At 38.0% G+C, this 19,408-nt stretch overlaps 1 protein-coding gene and 1 pseudogene across 1 annotated transcript in view; one reads left to right on the top strand and one right to left on the bottom strand.

Annotated features, from left to right (window-relative positions):
- CATSPERB (cation channel sperm associated auxiliary subunit beta) overlaps nt 1-19,408 on the top strand; it is a 114,168-nt gene that overhangs the window by 18,599 nt on the left and 76,161 nt on the right. The window contains 4 exon segments of the mRNA XM_036882176.2: nt 6,690-6,785; nt 8,683-8,826; nt 18,600-18,695; nt 18,834-18,952. Coding sequence (XP_036738071.2) covers nt 6,690-6,785; nt 8,683-8,826; nt 18,600-18,695; nt 18,834-18,952 — 455 coding nt within the window.
- LOC118910729 (pyruvate dehydrogenase (acetyl-transferring) kinase isozyme 3, mitochondrial-like) lies at nt 4,942-5,858 on the bottom strand (annotated as a pseudogene).

The following is a 19,408-nucleotide window of genomic DNA, read 5'->3' on the forward strand; positions in this document are numbered from 1 at the left end:
AGTCATTCCAGATATCCACCATTGTTGTAAAAGCATTTTTATCTCCATTTGTTGCTATTTCTGTTTTCTCTCTCTTTGCACCAATATCACACTGTCTTGATTACTCAAGCTTTATAAATAATAGGTTTATAATAAGTAATGTTAATCCTTCAATTTTGATATTCTTTTTCAAAATTGTTTTGGTTAGTATATACTTTTTTGCCCTTCCATGTAAATTTTAAAATCAACTTGTTTAATTGTACAAGAAAATCCTCCCATGATTTTCTTATTTGGATTACATTAAACCTATGGTTTTGAGAGAATCAACATCTTAATGATATTTCGTTTTCCAATCCATAGACACAGTACATCTCTCCATTTATTTACATCTTTTTTGATTTATTTCATAAGAATTTTATGTTTTCAGCATAAAGATATTGTGCATATTTTTAAAAAGTTTATGCCCATGTATTTCATGTTTTGGTGGTATTGTAAGTGGTTATTTTAAACATTTTAATTTCCAATTGCTCATTGCTAATAAGGAGAAATATGATAGATTTTTGTAGATTGACCTTATATCCTTGCACCCCTGTTAAATTCACTTACTGGATCTAGTATCCTTTTGTATATTCTTTGGGATTTTCTACATGGATAAATCACCCATCTAGACATAGGGATAATTTTACTTCTTCCTTTCCAATATGTACTTATTTTATTTATTTTCCTTTCCTTATTGTACTGGTGGACCCCCAGTACATTAATGTTGAATAGGAATGGTAAAAGAGGCCATCTCAGCTTGTTTCCAATTTTAGGGGGATAAAAATCCAAACTTTCATTATTAGATATGTAATTGTAGGTATTTTGTAGATGTCCTTTATCACATTAAGGAAGTTTCCTTCTATTCCCAGTTTACTGAGTTTTTATCATGAATTGGTCTTGAATTTTGTTAAATGCTCTTTCTGCAACTATTGAGATGAATATAAGGCTTTTCTTCTTTAGTGTGTTGATATGGTGAATTTCATTGTTTCATTTTTGAACTAGCCTTGGCAATCCTAGGATAAGCAATTCTCGATTATGATGTGTTATCCTTTTTATATATTGTTGGAGTCATTTGGCACGTAGGTTCTTGAGGTGATCAATCTGGATCTTTATTATCTTTTAATGTCTTTATCTTGTTTTGGCATCTAGTAATGCTGTCATTATAAAATGAGTTGCTTGGCTCTTGCGGATGCTGCTGATAAATGCCAGGGTGGTGCTCAAATGTAAGCTGGAAGAGCAGACAACCAGGGCTTTGAGGAGGAGTCAAGCAGCCCAGCACAGGTGATAACACCCAGGAGATCTTACTGAGCCTTGGATACTATCAAATCTTCATCACCCTGGGGAGTGTCTTCATGATGTCCTGTTGGATTGGGCTGTTTGGCTCTTGAGCTCCAGAACCAGGAACACACCTGCCCAGATGCCCAGTCTCTGTTTCTCCATTCTTAAAGACTTCAAAGAAATATTTTTAACAGGGATATTGGTGACCTTTCCAGAAAGCCCAAGCTTGTGGTGGGTGGAAAAATGTTCACCACGATGCATACAGTTTCCCAGCCATGATGCTCTTTTTTTTTCAAAGATATTTTCATTTTGGTGTCTGAATTGAAATGCTGTCTAAGGAATTTCAGGAGGATTTATATGAGGGGTTGTGATAACATTGCATTCCTCACAGATTTTTTAAAAAAACATGTCTAGATTCTTTTATGTTGTTGGAATCCTTCTAACACGAAGCTTTCACTAGAAACCTGTTTCTGAATATTTCTTCATTTGTTTTTAAGAGCCATCCTTTTGGTTCACACTACACAGATTTTTTTAAATTGTTTTTAATCTAGGGATCTGAGGAGAAAAGTTGGCTTATAAATTTGATACCACCTCTTTATTGGGCAGTGTTATGAATAACAAACAAGTTCATTGGTGCTGAATCTGACAGCAGTGCTGGGTCCAGCAAGGGGCCCTGTGTCCAAATTCCTTCCCAGTCTGGGTATGCTTTGCTGGCAGCTTGGGGCAGCTTAGGCAAAGTCATCCTCAGGACTTTGAGGGTGAAGTATTACAGATTCCCACAGAACACAGGTGCAGAACAGTTGGCAGGGGCAGATGAGAGTGTGTTGAGAAATTTTGCCTTGCCTTAAATCCCTCTGTTAAATAAAGTAACTTTTGGGGCTACTAATTGTACAATTGCTAGAATGATGTAGTGATATTGTGACTGAGTTTTTAAAGCTTGGGTTTCTGGGTCCGTTTTTCAAGTGCCTGATTTCAAGACTGAAAAACAATAAACCTCTTTCTAGGAAATGGGAAATTTTGCACAGAAGCTTCTTTGAAAGAGAGTCCTGATTTAATTGCCAAATGAAATGCAGGTAGTTGCTGCCTGGAATCCCACAGTGGTTTGACTTGTGGTTTTTGAAATCCCAACTTGTACAAAACTGGTTGGAAGAAAAAGTAAGTATGCAGGCTTTTAGAACTAAACAGCTTTGAAAACAAAACTTATTTCTAAAAAGGGAAATGAATACAGTGAGTTGGAAATTCCTTCTGATATTATGGAAGGGTTTTTATAGAATTGCTATCATCTTTTCATTAAATGTTTGGTGGGATTCTCCAGGACATTGAAAATATTTGGGCCTATAGTTTACTTTGTGGGAAGGATTTTAAGGACAAATTCAATTTCCTTAATAAATATGGTAGTATTCAAATTTTCAGTTTTTTTCTTATATGAGCTTTGGTAGTTGTATCTTTTTAGGACTTATCCATTTCATCAAAACTGTCGAATTTATGACATAAGGTTGTTTGTGGTACTCTCTTATTATCCTTAGAATATCTCTAGAGATGCAGTGATGTCCCCTACTTTATCCTTAATGTGAATTATTTGTATCTTTTTTCCTTCTTGGTTAATCTGGCAGAGGTTCATCATTTTTATTGATTCTTTCTAAGTATCTTTTGATTTCATTGACTGTGAACTTTTCTTGTTCTTCATTTCATTGGTTTCTACTCTTTGTCTTCTTCTTCTACTTGCCTTGGGTTTAATTTGCTTTTTGTTTTATTTTTTCTAGTTTCTTAAATTGGACACCTTTAGATTAGCGGTTGGCTAACTACAGTTTGCAGGCCAAATATGGCCTGCTGCCTGTTTCTATAAATAAAGTTTTATTGGAACAGAGCTGTATTCATTTATTTATGTGTTTCCTATGGCTGTATGGGGAAAATTAAAGTTCCTATGGCCAGGATCCTCACCTAAAACTAAACTACTTGATGATGTAATTGGCCTACTGCCAGGCTACCGCTTCCACACCCATAGGCAATAAGCTATTACTGACTGAGTCACTATATAAAGAACTCTGCCCAGTGCTCTGGATGGGGGCAGAGACGAGAGAGGATTACAGACCTGCGGGCTGTTGGATGCACACGTAATTCTAGTGCTTGACCTGCCGCCAGGAGAACAAGCTGGGTAATAAACTCTTTTAGCCCAAGAACGGTCCATTGTCATTCCTTGGTCTCACTGAATCTATAGTGCACTTGCCTGGGGCTGAAACCCATTGGCAAGACAGACTGCTTTTGTACTACCATGGCAGAGTGTTGTGACAGAGACCATAAGGCCCACAAAGTGCAAAATACTTACTATTTGACTCCTTATAAGTAAGGCCTTTATATTCTTTCAATCCCTGCTTCAGATAATTGATTTGAGATCTCTTTCTTTTCAAATATACTTTACTGTGTGTATTTCTCTCTAACACTGCTCTGAGTTTCTTGAATTTTGATATGTTGTGTTTTCATTTTCTTTCCATTTAAAATATTCTCTAATTCCCTATGCCACTTTCTCTTTGACCTGCTGTCATTTAGAAATATGTTGTGAAAGTTCCAAATATTGGGGGATTTTTCAGATATCTTTGTTATTGATTTTTCCATTATGTTCTGAGAACATATTTTGAATGATAATTTAAGATTGTTTTTATGGCCTATTTGGTGAATCTTCTATGTGCACTTGAAAAAAAAAATTTATTCTGCTGTTCTTCAATAGAGTGGTCTATACAGTTGGTTAGGTCAGTTGGTTGATACTTGTTCAGCTTTTTTATATCCTTACTGATTTTTATCAATTACTGAGAAAGGAGTGTTGAAACATCCAACTATAATTGTGAATTTTTAATTTCTCTTTTCAATTTCACCAGCTTTTAATTCATGTATTTTAAAGCTCTACTGTTAGGCATGTATATGTTTTGGGTTATCTTTGGTGAATCCCTTTAGCATATGTATTATCCCTCTTTATTCCTGATTTTATCTTGATGTGAAATCTTTGTCAGGTATTGATACAGCCACTATTGCTTCTTTTGATTAGTGTTTGTCTAATATTTTTTTTTCATCCTTTTATGTTGTTTTCCCCAAGACAACTTCAAAAATACATTAATCCACAGAATGAAAGCACACAAATGAATTTTAAAATAAAATCAATGCATTAGTAATATCTAACACAAAAGCAGCCATGCCTCACAATGAGAATATAATCAGATGGAGGAAGGCAGAAATCTAAGTCAGAAAGTGGAGGAGGGATGCATATGAGGGAGGAAGCACCTTGGGACTGAACTCTCAAGAAAGACTTAGCTGATGTCTTTAACATCCACATGCCTCAGGCCATAATTGGTGATTTGGGACAAACATGGTATGTGGGCGCAAAGAGCAATAGTGGGTATCGGAGGAAGGTCAGAATCCTGTGCAGATGGTAGACACTAAAATCTATAATAATGAAATGGAAGGTATGAAGATACAAGAGCTGTAGGGAGACCCTGTGTTCTTCTGTGTCAGGCACTAACCACACTACAGCAAGGTAGGATGAAAAATGACTCAAGTTACTAGTTTAACTGAAGAGCTGGAGTAACTACAGGAAGGACTCATGGAAAACATCCAGATTATATAGAGAAAATAAACATTCAATCACTGGAGTAACTATGGTGCTATTTTTCAGAGAGGGACACCATCACCTTGATCACTTATCAAATGGATACATCATCTTCACACAAAGTAGCAAGAGTTTTAATAGCCAGATGGCCCTCTTTTCTATAACTTCATGCAGTTCTATTGCTATTCTCACTGAGTTTTTGAATAGCAGGTGAAATAGGTGGGAGGACACATTAAACTATCTGCGTGGATTTGTTTTGTTCTTTGTCACTGAACTCTTCGACTTCCAGCTCTGGACCTACCAGTTAGCACTGTTCACACAGGCTCTTGGCTGTTTCATACACATCTTTACTACATTAGCCACATTACAGATGGGATTAATACTTCTTACGTGTTTAGGGTGAGCAGGATTAGTATCACTACCAAACAAAAGTGTGTGCTGATTAACAAGCATGTGGCAAGAGATGCAATTGGTATAAAACCAATCCAGAAAATGCTGGATGTTACTGTTAATGAAAGGATTAATCCTGTACTTTTTCTTATACTCAGTCCCTCCACATATCATTATAGGAACTACATCATTGTTTCTATTTCTGACTTTAATCACTTGTAGAAAGTTATCCAAGACTTGTGGATCTGCAGGGATCTTACTTCATGTTTTAAAAGTTAAAGAAACTTATGCATATATCAATTTTTAACCAAGTGGCATTGAGGGCAGTTAAATAATCCATCAGAAAATTGAATCCTCTTATTGTATGAGCAGGAATTACATTCCTTTTGTAGAAACATGTATGATGTTTTCTCACATCATTATCCTTCCCAAAGTCCAAAAATTGCTTGATAGAAAGTAGTGACAGCAAGAAGCACAAATAATACTCGATCTACTTGGGCACCAGCTACTTCATCAGCCACTGGAAGAGCCGTATCATCCCTGGAGTGGTGCACTTAGATGCCTGGGTGGACATGAGGGTCTGTGCAGTGGAGTCATTTGGGTAGACATGTTCTTTATGAACGCACCCTGGTTTTAGCCTCAGACTCAGCCTTGGCCTATGAGTGCCGTCATCACAGCAGCTCCCAGGCTGAGTTCACCACCCAGGGCTCCCAGGGCCACACCCATCCCTTGATTTTAACTCATCTATGCCTTTGTATGTAAAGTGGGTTTCTTACAGATAACATATAGTTCAGTATTGATTTTTACATCTATTCTGGAAATCCGTCTTTTAATTGGTGTTATTAGACCATTAACATTTAATGCAATAACTGATACAGTTGTATTCAATCTACCATCAAGTTGTTTTCTATTGTTTCCGTCTCTCATTGTTCCACTTTTCTTTTTCTGCCTTCAATTCATATTATTTTTTTATGATTCCATTTTATCTCCACCATTGGCTCATTAATTATACTTAAAAATTTTTTAGTGCTGTCCCTAGTGTTCATACTATACACTTTAATTAATCACAATCTACTTTCAAATAATAGTATACCACTTTGCATGAAGTGTGGTAATTTTCTTTTTACCATTCCACAATAGCTCTTGGAGAAAAATTATTATCTGGATTCATAAATATTAAAAAAATACTGTCTGGATTCATGGCTGTGGTATTAAGACCATTTCTTTTTTTCCCCCCTTATTTTATCATCAAAATGTTTATAGGAAAAACATGGGAACCTTATATATAAATGTGACCAAAATAATTGGGAAATGAAAGGTAGTCCTTGTTGGTAGTGTTCACATAGTCTTAAATTTCACTGACATGGTGTAAAAAAATAGTTGATTGTTTGCCTTTTGGTTTCAGATATTGCAGCTGTAGAAGAATGGTTAGTAAGAATCACTTTACAACAGGGATTCGATATTTATACTACTGAAGGAACACTATTGGATAGTATTCGAGGTAAATGCTAATAGATAAAACAGAATTTATAATATTCTTTCCACATACCTTATAACCTACCATATGCCAGACCCTGTGCTAAGTGCTGGAGGTAAAAAATAAGAGACGATCATGACCCTTGAGGTGTTTTAAGCAGCAGTGTATTATTCTGATTTATGCTTTAAAAAAAAAATGATCACTTTGGCTGCAGTGTAGAGAACTGACTCTGGGGGAAGGGTGGCAGTAATGGAATAAAGGAAACTGATTGGCAGCTGTTGCCATAGTCCACTCAGGAGATGGTCTGGAGTACCTGGGCTGTGGGATTGGGTGGAGATGATGATAAGTAAGAGTCTTCAGAATATGTTTTGGAAGTAAAGCTGATAATGACTTCTTGGTGGACCTGGGATGAGGGAGAGACATCAAGAATCCAGATTTCTTACTTGAACAATCAAGTGGATGATTGTATCATTTGCTAAAATGTTGAAGACACAGTGGCAATCAAGGCTTAGGGTTAGAGTTACAGTTACAAATGTTCATATACTACTAACTCAAAAGAGAGGTTTAAAAATAACATCCCTACTGCCTAATCTCCAATCCACACCTCAGACCACTCCACTAAAACCACTCTTACTCACAATCACCAGTTGCCTTCATATTGGTCACTTTTCTGTGTCCTTCTTAGTTTCTCAGTAGCAGTCCAGACTTTTAATCACTCCCTCATTCTTAAAATGTTTAAAATACAATATCTGATTAAGGAGCTTGTACATAAGTAAAGAGGTGTTTTCAATTTAATGCAGTCATGTTCCAGAAGTGAGGTCAGATCTCCCTGTGCTCTAAAATCTAGGTATTAATTGCCTACACACACATGCTATACCCTGGAAAGTCAGCTGCTTGTTCCAAATCCTTTGAATTTCAGGGTGAATTGGTATGCTGATAAATTGTGTCTGTTTCCCTTCTTGACCATCCCTGTGCTATCCTATGTCAACCCAGATGGAATCTACCCCCATTTCTTGCTTTGTGCAAAGTGGAAAATATCACCTAAAGTCTTCGGTTTTGTAGCAGATTTTATTGAAAATTTGGGGAGATGAAGGAAATTTACATTATAGAAATGTAAACAGTTAAAGAATTGATCATTAGAGATCTCTGTTCTTAAAAGCCCTTTGACTATTTTTGAAATTCAGATGGTATTATTCTGTCAAATTGCCCTGGCTTACTTTTTGTACTCTCTTCTCATTTTTTCAGAAGAAAAAAAATTCTCCCATTTTTTTTTTTTTGTCATTAAAACTTGACTCCATCCAGCTCCAACTCTTTGCTTATCCAAAACTAGATTGCTGAGTGGAAAGGTTGAAGTTGTCACACCTCTGACTGGTTTTTCCTGTTATTCCCAGCCCCACTTTTTTGTATCATTCAGAAATCCCTCTAAGTGTCTCTGCTGCTAATCATAACCTTCCCTGTTCTCCTCTGCCTTTCCAGATTTACTCTTTTTTGTATCTCTATTGCTGTTTCAGTGGGACTGGGGGAAGAGAACAAAAAGTGAATTGTGGGCTCTTGAAGCATAAATTGTTCTCTAAATTGTAAATGTGCATATCCTGTGATCCAACAATTCCCTTCCTCGAGAGAGATCCTGCAGCCATTTATATTTTCCAAAGATGACCCAGGGAGTATCTCCCATCCCACACCCTCTTCCACAGTGCGACTTTGCCAGGCCCCCTGCAGAGGCAATTAGACTTTATTCCTCCTACTCTGGAAAATACTCTTGGCCTAATTTTAACAGATGCAGAATGAGGTAATACACCCACCTTTTTGACAGTGGAATAGTTCCTTCCCATAGTTCCTTTAAAGCCTTTAAAGGAAAGCAGCGATGTTTCGTTTCCAAGAATGCTGCCACAATTTAAACACCTGAACTTGATTTTCACAGAACCTATTCTTCAGTGGAAGCTTGGGACTGTGATGACAAAAAACAGTGTCAGTAGATTATATCCACATGTGGTAGATCTCAAAGTGACAAAATGCCCCTGTGCCAGTGATGTAGCATTGCTTGGCTTCAATGCAGCATATGATGGTAAGTTCACAGTCTCATTGAAAATTGAAGGTGTCATACAAGTTAATGCATGGAAATAATGGAGTAAAAATGTTTCCTTAAAATACCTAAGAATTTACTCTTTGTCATTTCACCTTGTCAACTTGCAAATGTGATATACTATTTTTTCTGTGACTTTTGGCTATGTTAATAGTGACTTCAGTGTCTCTTTTAATTTTTTTCTCTGCATCCATTAATATGTTACTTTCTACCAGAGATTATTATCTGTATAATAGATATTATTCTAAGGTATCACAACATTATTTTATTATGTATGCATTTTTCCATTACTACTATATATAATATTTTAATACATCCTTACACATTTTAACTGCTAACCATATTATTCTAGTTGTTTTTCCTAGGTCATTGATGACCTCCTAGACCCAAAATACTATGAATATAAAGAAAAAAAAGAATTAAAAGATAAGAAACAAAATTTCATTACCCATAGATAAGATGTATATTTATAAAAAATCCAAAATAATTAACAAACTATCAGAATATGGGAGGGCTACAAAGTTGAGGGATATAATAACTATATATATATATATATATATATATATATATATATATATATATATATATATACCACTCCATCAAAGACCAATTAAAGATTATAACTTTAAAAATCCTATTCAGAAAGTAATAAACACCAAAAGGAATAAACCAAAAAAATAGGTTGCAAGGCCTGTTCTGCAGAAATTATAAAAGTTTAATGGAGGTCATAAAAAAGACTAAAATAAATAATATATTTTATGTTCATGAACAGGAAGTTCTAGAATTATAAAGATGTTAATTCTCCCAAAATCTATCAATAAATTCGATACAATTCCACGAAAAATCCCAACAGCATTTTATGTGTCTGTAGAAATTAGCAAGCCAATCCCAGAATTCACAGGGGAGATTGAAACTACATGAAGAACAAACATTTTAAAGAAGAATAAAAAGAACAAAAACTTGTCCTACCATGATTTATTTTAAATAAATGGATTCAAACACTGTGCATTCATGTAAGGATAAACAAAACGGCTTGCCCCGAATCTCTTTGAATCCTAATGGCTTATAGTCCTTTTGTTATCTCTAGCTTTGAGCACCTGCCTCTGCTGAATTTATCTAAAAATTGTGTCTCTTTCCCCTCTGTCAACCAGAAGAAACTGAGCTCCTTTTCTGGCTTTGTTCTGTGGATGCCAGGCTAGTAGCTCCCTCTCTCCTCCCCTCTCTCCAAACCTGCCTTACCTCCAGGAGCCACAGGAGAGGAGCCACCTCAGCTCCTTGTGCCCAATCCTGCCACCCACTGAAAGTTACAGGAGGGCAGGCGAATCTCAAAACTTGGTACCTCACTCTGCAGACTGCCTCACCGTCTTGACAAAAGAAATAGCTCTGGCAGCCTGTTTTTTGTAGATAAAACAATCTTTTCTCTAGCTGTCCATTACTGTACTGAAGCAACAGTTCCCACAGTATCAAGCCACATGGAGCTAAATGGTGGGAACAGGTATCTAGGAGCCCAGGTGCCCACCTTCCCCATCTGTGGTGCTCCTAACACACCCATCATGCCCCTCCTCCCAGTTTTTTAAAATTAAGGTATCATTGATATACAATCACTTGAACAACATTATGGTTACTAGACTCCCCCGATTATCAAGTCCCCACCACATAGCCCATTGCAGCCACTGTCCATCAGCATAGTAAGATGCTGTACAGTCACTACTTGTCTTCTCTGTGCTATACTTCCTTCCATGTGCCCCCCTACATTATGTGTGCTAATCATAATGCCCCTTAATCCCCTTATCCATCCCTTCCCACCCATCCTCCCCAGTCGGTTCCCCTTTAGTAGCTGTTAGTCCATTCTTGGGTTTTCTGATTCTGCTGCTGTTTTGTTCCTTCAGTCTTTCCTTGTTCCTATACTCCACAGATGAGTGAAATAATTTGGTACTTGTCTTTCTCTGCCTGGCTTATTTCACTGAGCATAATACCCTCTAGCTCCATCCATATTGTTGCAAATGGTAGGATTTGTTTTCTTGTTATGGCTAAATAGTATTTCATTGTGTATATGTATCAATCTTCTCTATCCATTCATTTACTGATGGACACTTAGGTTGCTTCCAATTCTTGGCTATTGTAAATAGTGCTGTGATAAACATAGGGGTGCATCTGTCTTTTTCAAACTGGAGTGCTGCATTCTTAGGGTAAATTCCTAGGAGTGGAATTCCTGGGTCAAATGGTATTTCTATTTTTAGTTTTTTGAGGAACCTCCATACTGCTTTCCACAATGGTTGAACTAATTTACATTCCCACCAGCATTGTAGGAGGGCTCCCCTTTCTCCACATCCTCGCCAGCATTTGTTGTTGTGTGTCTTTTGGATGTTGGCCATCCTAACTAGTGTGAGGTGATATCCTGTTGTGGTTTTAATTTGCATTTCTCTGATGATTAGTGATGTGGAGCGTCTTTTCATGTGCCTGTTGACCGTCTGAATTTCTTCTTTGGAGAAGTGTCTGTTCAGATCCTCTGCCCATTTTTTAATCGGGTTATTTGCTTTTTGTTTGTTGAGGTGTGTGAGCTCTTTATATTTTGGATGTCAACCCCTTATCAGATATGTCATTTATGAATATATTCTCTCATACTGTAGGATGACTTTTTGTTCTCCTGATGGTGTCCTTTGCTGAACAGAAGATTTTTAGTTTGATATATTCCTACTTGTTCATTTTTGCTTTTGTTTCCTTTCCTGAGGAGATGTTCATGAAGAAGTTGCTCATGTTTATGTCCAAGAAAATTTTGACTATCTTTTTTTCGAAGAGTTTTATGATTTCATGACTTACATTCAGGTCTTTGATCCAGTTCGAATTTACTTTTGTGTATGGGGTTAGACAATGATTCAGTTTCATTCTATTGCATGTAGCTGTCCACTTTTGCCAACACCAGCTGTTGAAGAGGCTGTCGTTTCCCCATTTTATGTCCATGGCTCCTTAATCATATTGACCATATATGTTTGGGTTAATGTCTGGACTCTCTATTCTGTTCCACTGGTCTGTGGCTCTGTTCTTGTGCCAGTACCAAGTGTCTTGTTCACTGTGGCTTTGTAGTAGAGCTTGAAGTTGGGAAGTGAGATCCCCCCTGCTTTATTCTTCCTTCTTAGGATTGCTTTGACTATTCAGAATCTTTTGTGGTTCCACATGAATTTTAGGACTATTTGTTCCAGTTGGTTGAAGAATGCTGTTGGTATTTTGATAGGGATTGCATTGAATCTGTAGATTACTTTAGGCAGGATGGCCATTTTGACAATAATAATTCTTCCTAGCCAAGAACATGGGATGAGTTTCCATTTGTTAGTGTCCTCTTTAGTTTCTCTTAAGAATGTCTTATAGTTTTCAGGGTATAGGTCTTTCACTTCCTTGGTTAGGTTTATTCTTCCTAGGTATTTTATTCTTTTTGATGCAATTGTGAATGGAATTGTTTTCCTGATTTCTCTTTCTGCTTGTTCATCGTTAGTGTATAGGAATGCAATAGATTTCTGTATATTAATTTTGTATCCTGCTACTTTGCTGAATTCAGACATTAGTTCTAGTCATTTTGTAGTGGATTCTTTAGGGTTTTTTATGTACAATACCATGTCATCTGCAAACAGTGACAGTTTGACTTCTCCCTGACCAATCTGCATGCCTTTTATTTCTTTGTGTTGTCTGATTGCCGTGGCTAGGACCTCCAGTACTATGGTGAATAAAAGCATGGAGAGTGGAAATCCTTGTCTTGTTCTTGTTTTTACAGGAAAGCTTTCTGCTTTTCACTGTTAGGTGTGATGTTGGCTGTGGGTTTATCATATATGGTCTTTATTATGTTGAGGTACTTGCCCTGTATACACATTTTGTTGAGAGTTTTTATCATGAATTGGTGTTGAATTTTGTCAAATGCTTTTTCAGCATCTATGGAGATGATCATGTGATTTTTGTCCTTCTTTTTATTACTATAGTGGATGATGTTTATAGATTTTTGAATGTTGTACCATCCTTGCATCCCTGGAATGAATCCCACTTGATCATGATGTTTGATCCTCTTGGTGAATTTTTGAAATCAGTTTGCTAGTATTTTGTTGAGTACTTTTGCATCTGTGTTCATCAGGGATATTGGTCTGTAATTTTCTTTTTTTGTGGGGTTTTTGCCTTGTTTTGGTATTAGAGTGATGCTGGCTTCATAGAATGAGTTTGGAAGTATTCCCTCCTCTTCTATTTTTTTGGAAAACCTTAAGGAGAATGGGTATTATGTCTTCTCTAAATGTCTGATAAAATTCAGCGGTGAAGCCATCTGGTGTGGGGATTTTATTCTTAGGCGGATTTTTGATTACCAATTCAATTTTATTGCCCTCTCCTCCCAGTTTTATCAGTCACCAGCAGAAACCTCAGCTTCCCGGGTCACTTACAGTTCTATTCTATCCCACATACTGTCTGTACTTGCTTTAATTTGACCCAGTCATTGGAATTTGTGATCTGTCATCAGCAAACTCCCTATATAGCTAGTCTTTTCTCTTAATGGCCTCTTAGCTTTCTTGCCATGAAAAGCAACCTGACCTTTATCCGTTAACATTCTCTCCCCTGCAGCTCTTTCACATGTCCCATGTCTCAGGGCCAAGGGCAGAGGGCTCAACCTTGATTCTTAAGGCTACCTCTTAATTATTACTGTCTTCTTCTTCAAAACTTCCAGTTCCTTTGAACTCAGACTTTACCTCCCTCTAATTCACCTTGGTTCCTAGCATATGGTTCCTAGCATATGGTTCCCTTCTTGTCACTCACATTCACTCATTGGTGAGTTTAGCCTCTGGACCCCTGCCAACTCCCCACCTATTTTTTGTCACCATTTTCAGTGACTTTGCCATACATTTGGATGACCCACATCATACTCAGCTTCAAGGCCTTCTTTCCTTCAATGATCTTTCCCCCATCTTACTTCTGTTGTCATATTCTGAACCTTGTTGTCTCTAATAATGGTACTATCTCCAAAATGTGCACTGTAAGCATCTCACATTGTGTACTATCTCCTCTTCTTTCTGTCTACTCTAGTACTCACAGTCCAAGATGTCTTTGATTTCACTGAAACCTCAATAGTGTCCCTACCACCATTTTTCACTACCTAACATCCTTTTTCCCCCTTTCTTCACCATAATTTGCATAGTCCATCCTTGTAAATTCTTCTGAAACATCCTCACCCTCCTCCATTTTCCTTACGTGCACAATCCCAATTCTGGTTACAACCACTTCCACTTCTGCACGGCAATTGCAGAATGTTGGTAGGAAAAAAATTACACTTGAAAGTTCCACTGACCTGTCTTACTATAAATTCAGGAATACAAATTTTAAGTGGGCACTCAGCACCACCCAGAAACCCACTCTCTCCCCTGATATGTTTATTTTCCTACTTGCAAAATGACCTTATCATACCATTCCCATTACCTTAAACCCACTACATCCCTTCTTTCCCTTTTTACTCTCCACCAAGCCTTTATCTAACACTTCACAGAAAATCGAGATTAATGACAAGGAACTCCATCATTGCCCCTGCAAATCTGCCATCCTACTTGCAGCTGTACTTGCTTGCTTTGCCTTTTGCCTGTTGCACTGTGAGAAGTGTCTCTGCATGAGAAGCCACCCCTCACCCGTTGTGTTTTGGATCCCATTCCCACTAGCCTTCTGGATAATCTTGTTTCTGCAACTATCCTGCAAATCTCACCTTTCTCCTGTGCATTGTCCAGCTGGCCCTCCTTACTGGATTGGATCCATTAGCATATAAACAAACCCTAATGTGTCCCATCTTAAACACAATCTTCATTTATCTCACTTTACTCCCATCCTGCAACTCTCTGTTCTCCTTCAAAGCAAAATTTATGGGAAGAATTTATTGTAGATGATGCTATATTTTCCACCTCGCATTTTATCGTCTTTCCACTACAAACCAGACTTTTGTTCCCATCATTCTACTGAAATGTTTTCATCCCCCGTTATTTCCACATTGCTAATTTCAACAGTTAATTCTTTATCCTCATTCTACTTCCCTTTCCAGCAGCATTTGACAGACTTGACCACTGTCTCCTCAAAACACTTCTTCTCTTGGCTTTCTTGACATCGTCTTTGATTGCTTTCATCTTGCCTCACTGGTCACTCCTTAGTTTCCTAGGCTGGCTCCTCTTTGGTGTGACCCCTGAAATGATGAACTCAGGGCTTTGTCCTTGATTCTCCTTCCTTATGTAACCACTTTTTCTCCCTGGGAAACTGAGTCCAGTCCTATGGTAGTAATGCTGGTGAGTCCCAAGTCTGTGTTTCTGGTGCTGACCACTCCTTTGAGACCAAATTCCTATATTCAGTTGTCTATTTTGCATTTCCTCTTGATGCCTAATGAGCATCTCAAATATAACAAGTCTAACCCAGAAATCTTGATTCATCTCTCTCTAAAATCTGATCCTCTCCAGTATTCTTCAACCCAGTTAATATCCAATTACTCACAACTGAAATCTAGGACACAGTTGTGACTGCTCGTACTCTCATGACCTTTCCAGGATGGTGCTGTGCCCAGTATCCATCCCCCACATGACCACTTCTCTCCCCTGCCAAAGTCTTAGGTCAAGTCAACATTGTTTTTTCATAAAACTAATTTAAAGCCTCTTAGTGGTCTCCCTTGTTTCTATTCTTGCCCCAGTATAGCCCACTGTACATACTGCCACCACAGTGATCTTCTCAAGTATAAATCAAATCACATCACTTCCCTGCTTCGAATTCTGCAGTGGTGTCCTTTTGGCCATTAGAATAAAATCCAATCTCTTCACAAAGGTAGACATCAGCTTCTGTAACCCAGGGATACAATTTTGGCCAATTTGTCATAGAATGGCTTGTAACTTAATTTCAGTCTAAAAATATTAACCAAAATAAAGCATGTATTTCACTGCTGGCTTTACTATTAAATATTTCTAAACTTCGTAGGGGTCTGGTCATGTGATATCATGCTGGACACCTAAATCATCCCCACTTAGAATATATTATACTGTTATCTACAAACTAGATTTAGTGCTTAGAAAAGGAAAAGCTTGTTTTTAGCTTTCCTCTTCCTGGAAAAAGTAAATGGTAATAACACATCCTTCTATATCTTTCCCTACACAGAACAGAGCTGTGAGTTAAAATACACACTTGACAATCTGAGTAGTCCAACATTCACTTTTTGGAAACAGAGTATATACACTAGATTATCAACTGTCTTTGGGCTCCTCTCACTTCCCACTGCCCCCACTAGTTGTGCCTGTTGATGAGAGTTCAGATTAACATTCCAGATTTAAAACACAAGACTCTCAATGTTTCTAGCTATGGCCAAGGAAGGGTGAGGTCAGGGAACAAAGTGCTTTCAGTATTTGCAAAGTGTTCAGTCTTCTTCTTTTAATAGGTTCTCCTGAGGGATTAGCAAATATTTTTTCTATTTTTAAAATCACAAATCAACCATAGTATTCCTCTTGGAGTTTACATTTTAATTTCTTTCAGAGTTTTTTTTTTTAATAATTGACTAAAACTGCACTTCCGAAATAGTAACTTATTTATGCTTAGAAGATACTGTCTTGTCTGGGAGGAACAACTCTTCCTGTACCCTCTTGCATTCAGTAAATGAGGCCTGTGAATTAAACTTCTATATCTTTCCTTACATAGAACACAAAGGCAGATTAACAGGAGAAAAGGCACACAATTTCTATTAATATTAACATTCACAGGAGTTTACAGAAAAGAAATGGAACTCCAAGAAGTGGTTAAACTTGGGGGCTTATATACCATTTTAACAAAGGAAAGGAATTTGATCTTCAAGGAATAATAAATTGTTGGGAAGTGACTAGGAAATATGTGGAGGTCTAATGAAAGACAAGAGTTATGTTAGTAAGGTCTGTTTATGCATGTGTAGCTCCAGGAGGTGGGAAGGGGGTTCCCCTCCTGGAACAAATTCCCCTATGAATACAGTGAAACCAAAGTAAGGCAAGCAGAAGGGCAGGTTGGGAGAAACCATTTTTATTGCTCACAGCTTTCTCGAGTTCACTAGCCCGGCAGGGCTCTGTCCATCTGTCCAGCTGCGGCGCGCATGCCAGCAAGTCCCCTCTCCCTGTTGGCCTAGGTCGGTTCGGAGAGGCAGGGAAGGCAGAGTACAAGGTGATTAGAATGAAAAAGCAAAGTAATGAAGACACTACACTGGAAAAGTGCAGAGACAAAACATTATAAGTTGAGCAGTGAGAGGTTTATTTAAAGCAAAAAGGTGGGCACTCAGAGAAGGGGGAGTGTGGGCTACCTCAGAGAAGAGGCACCCCTAAGGTTTTAGGGTCTGGGGTTTTGTAGGTGGTTGAGGATTTTCAAAGGGTAAGGGGTGTGGACTTGTTCAATGGTCCCCGAATGTTCATCCTTGATGAGTCATTACATCTTTCTTTTGGTTAGTTCTCCAGGTAATTCTGCAAAATTAACATAAGAAATTTACTGCTGATTTCTTCCCAGAATAGCAGCTTTTTGGTCTGGGGACATATCAATTAAGACCACCTGCCCTGCCCAGGGTGGGCTGAGTAATTGTTTGTTTGCTAAACAGTATGTTGAGAATCTTACTTCTTAACTTCTTGGATTTCTTAAAATGCAATTTTGGCTTTAAGGTGGGATCTTACTATCTTTATTATGCTGTTTATAGCTGGGCCTTTTAGCAGGCTGGAGTAAATTTTACGATGGCATTGTAATTGGTACAATGAAGACATGGGTTATGCTGAGATACTTCTCTTTATCTGGGGAATATTCAAACATTCAAAGGCAAGTTGCTCCTGACCTTTTGAGCTTTAACTGATTAACTCATTAACTCTGAGTCTTTTCAGGCTTTCTAGTTTTAACTGGTTAACTGAGTCCTTTCTAGTGGGCTTTACTGAGCTTATTCTCTGTCCACCCTGCTCATATCTATTTTCCTGCCTAACATCCCCAGTCCCCGCTAGTAAAACCCACTCCCTGCTCCATTTCTCAGCAGCCATAGCCCACTCTCTACTTCCCCACCCGCCCCTTCTGAGAGGAACTCCATGGGCCAGTCCTTGGTGATTGGCAGACGCCAGACCAATTATGTACCTGGAACAGAGGGGAGGAGAGAATGGCTGTTTTCTCTCTACCCCTTGCCTTGGATTCACCCGAGGCTGCCAGAGGCTTCAGCTGTAAACACCCACTGATATATAAATGGCCCAAGGCCAGGCGGTAGATTCTGGAAATTCTGCCATTTACCCCACAGCAGCTCATCTCAGTGTGGACTCTGGGTCTCTTGTGGTAAAAGTGCTCTTCTCTTCCGGGTATAAAGTTGGGGTTAGGGAAAGCACCTTTTCCAAGGGGAAATTTATGCCCTGCTTTTAGGTTGATAAGGGGAGAGCAGACAACCGCTTCCTGAATCTGTTGATTCTCAGTTGCCTCCAGCTCAAAAAAACCCTTGTATCAAAGTGGCATATTTTGGGGTGGCATATTCTTATCCCCTTCAGTATAAGACAAAACCCCTCAAATTAAGTCAGATGGTTGGCTAAAATCCTGTGGTGTGGTGTAACCTGAAGTTACTTCACCTCTCCAATGCTTAAGAAAGTGAGAGTCCAGCTGAGGGGAGGGGAGTTGAAGTGACAGAGGCTGTTGTGGAAGGTGGAGCAGATGCAGGCTTTGGCCCCTGCAGGCCTAGCGTCACAGAAGTGAGTGACTCGCTTTGTAAAGTTGTCTACCTTAATTTTCCTTTTCTCTCTTGTTAGGTATGTACATAGGCCTCAGTTTTTCTGGATTTTGGAATTATGATGATACTATGTGGTATAACCTGACAGATACGATCTATTCCTTGGTTGGAGAAGGTAATTCTTCTAATGGTGCTTCTGTCAACAGCATTTCATTTATATTAATACTTGAGCAGTATTTATGAAATGTCTTTGCTTTGCTTAGGAGCTCGCATTTTCCTTACTTTTTAACCCATTGTCTAATTTCTTCCCTAGGGCACTCAGGGCTCTCAGTGGTGGATATGGTTTTAACAAATCATTTTTTAGTTATCCTCTCCTCTTTGGGTCTTTTTGTAAGTGGAGATCTTCGGTATCCGTCATCTCCTGTCTTAACGGTATGTGAATTGCTTTGTAATAATTAACCTTAACTATCTTATGTGATATAAAGAACAAATACTGGATACTTGGGTTAGATGTGGAAATGAATGCTTGGAACTGAAATGCTTCTTCCTTTTTAAAAGCATAATACAGTAACTTTTCCTTTTCCTTTAGAGTTGAATATACTATTTGGAAATGGTGTTAGTTTTACTGCCGTACAAATTTTTAGTAAGTTTTAATATGTACAGAAAGAAAATTAGCTATGTATTTATAGTTACATCTGTTCCCAAATTTTTTAGAGTAATTTATAAAGCTAAATATAGTATTACAAAGTAGTGTAAGTTAAAAGTAACTTTTGGGATTGAGAGAAGGGGAATATACATTTTGGTGAGGATATGCTATGTGCATATCATGAAATTCTTTTTTTTTTTTTTATTGAAGGGTAGTTGACACACAGTATTACATTACATTAG

The sequence above is a fragment of the Manis pentadactyla genome, chromosome 11, assembly GCF_030020395.1.
Source record: "Manis pentadactyla isolate mManPen7 chromosome 11, mManPen7.hap1, whole genome shotgun sequence".
NCBI lineage: Eukaryota > Metazoa > Chordata > Mammalia > Pholidota > Manidae > Manis > Manis pentadactyla.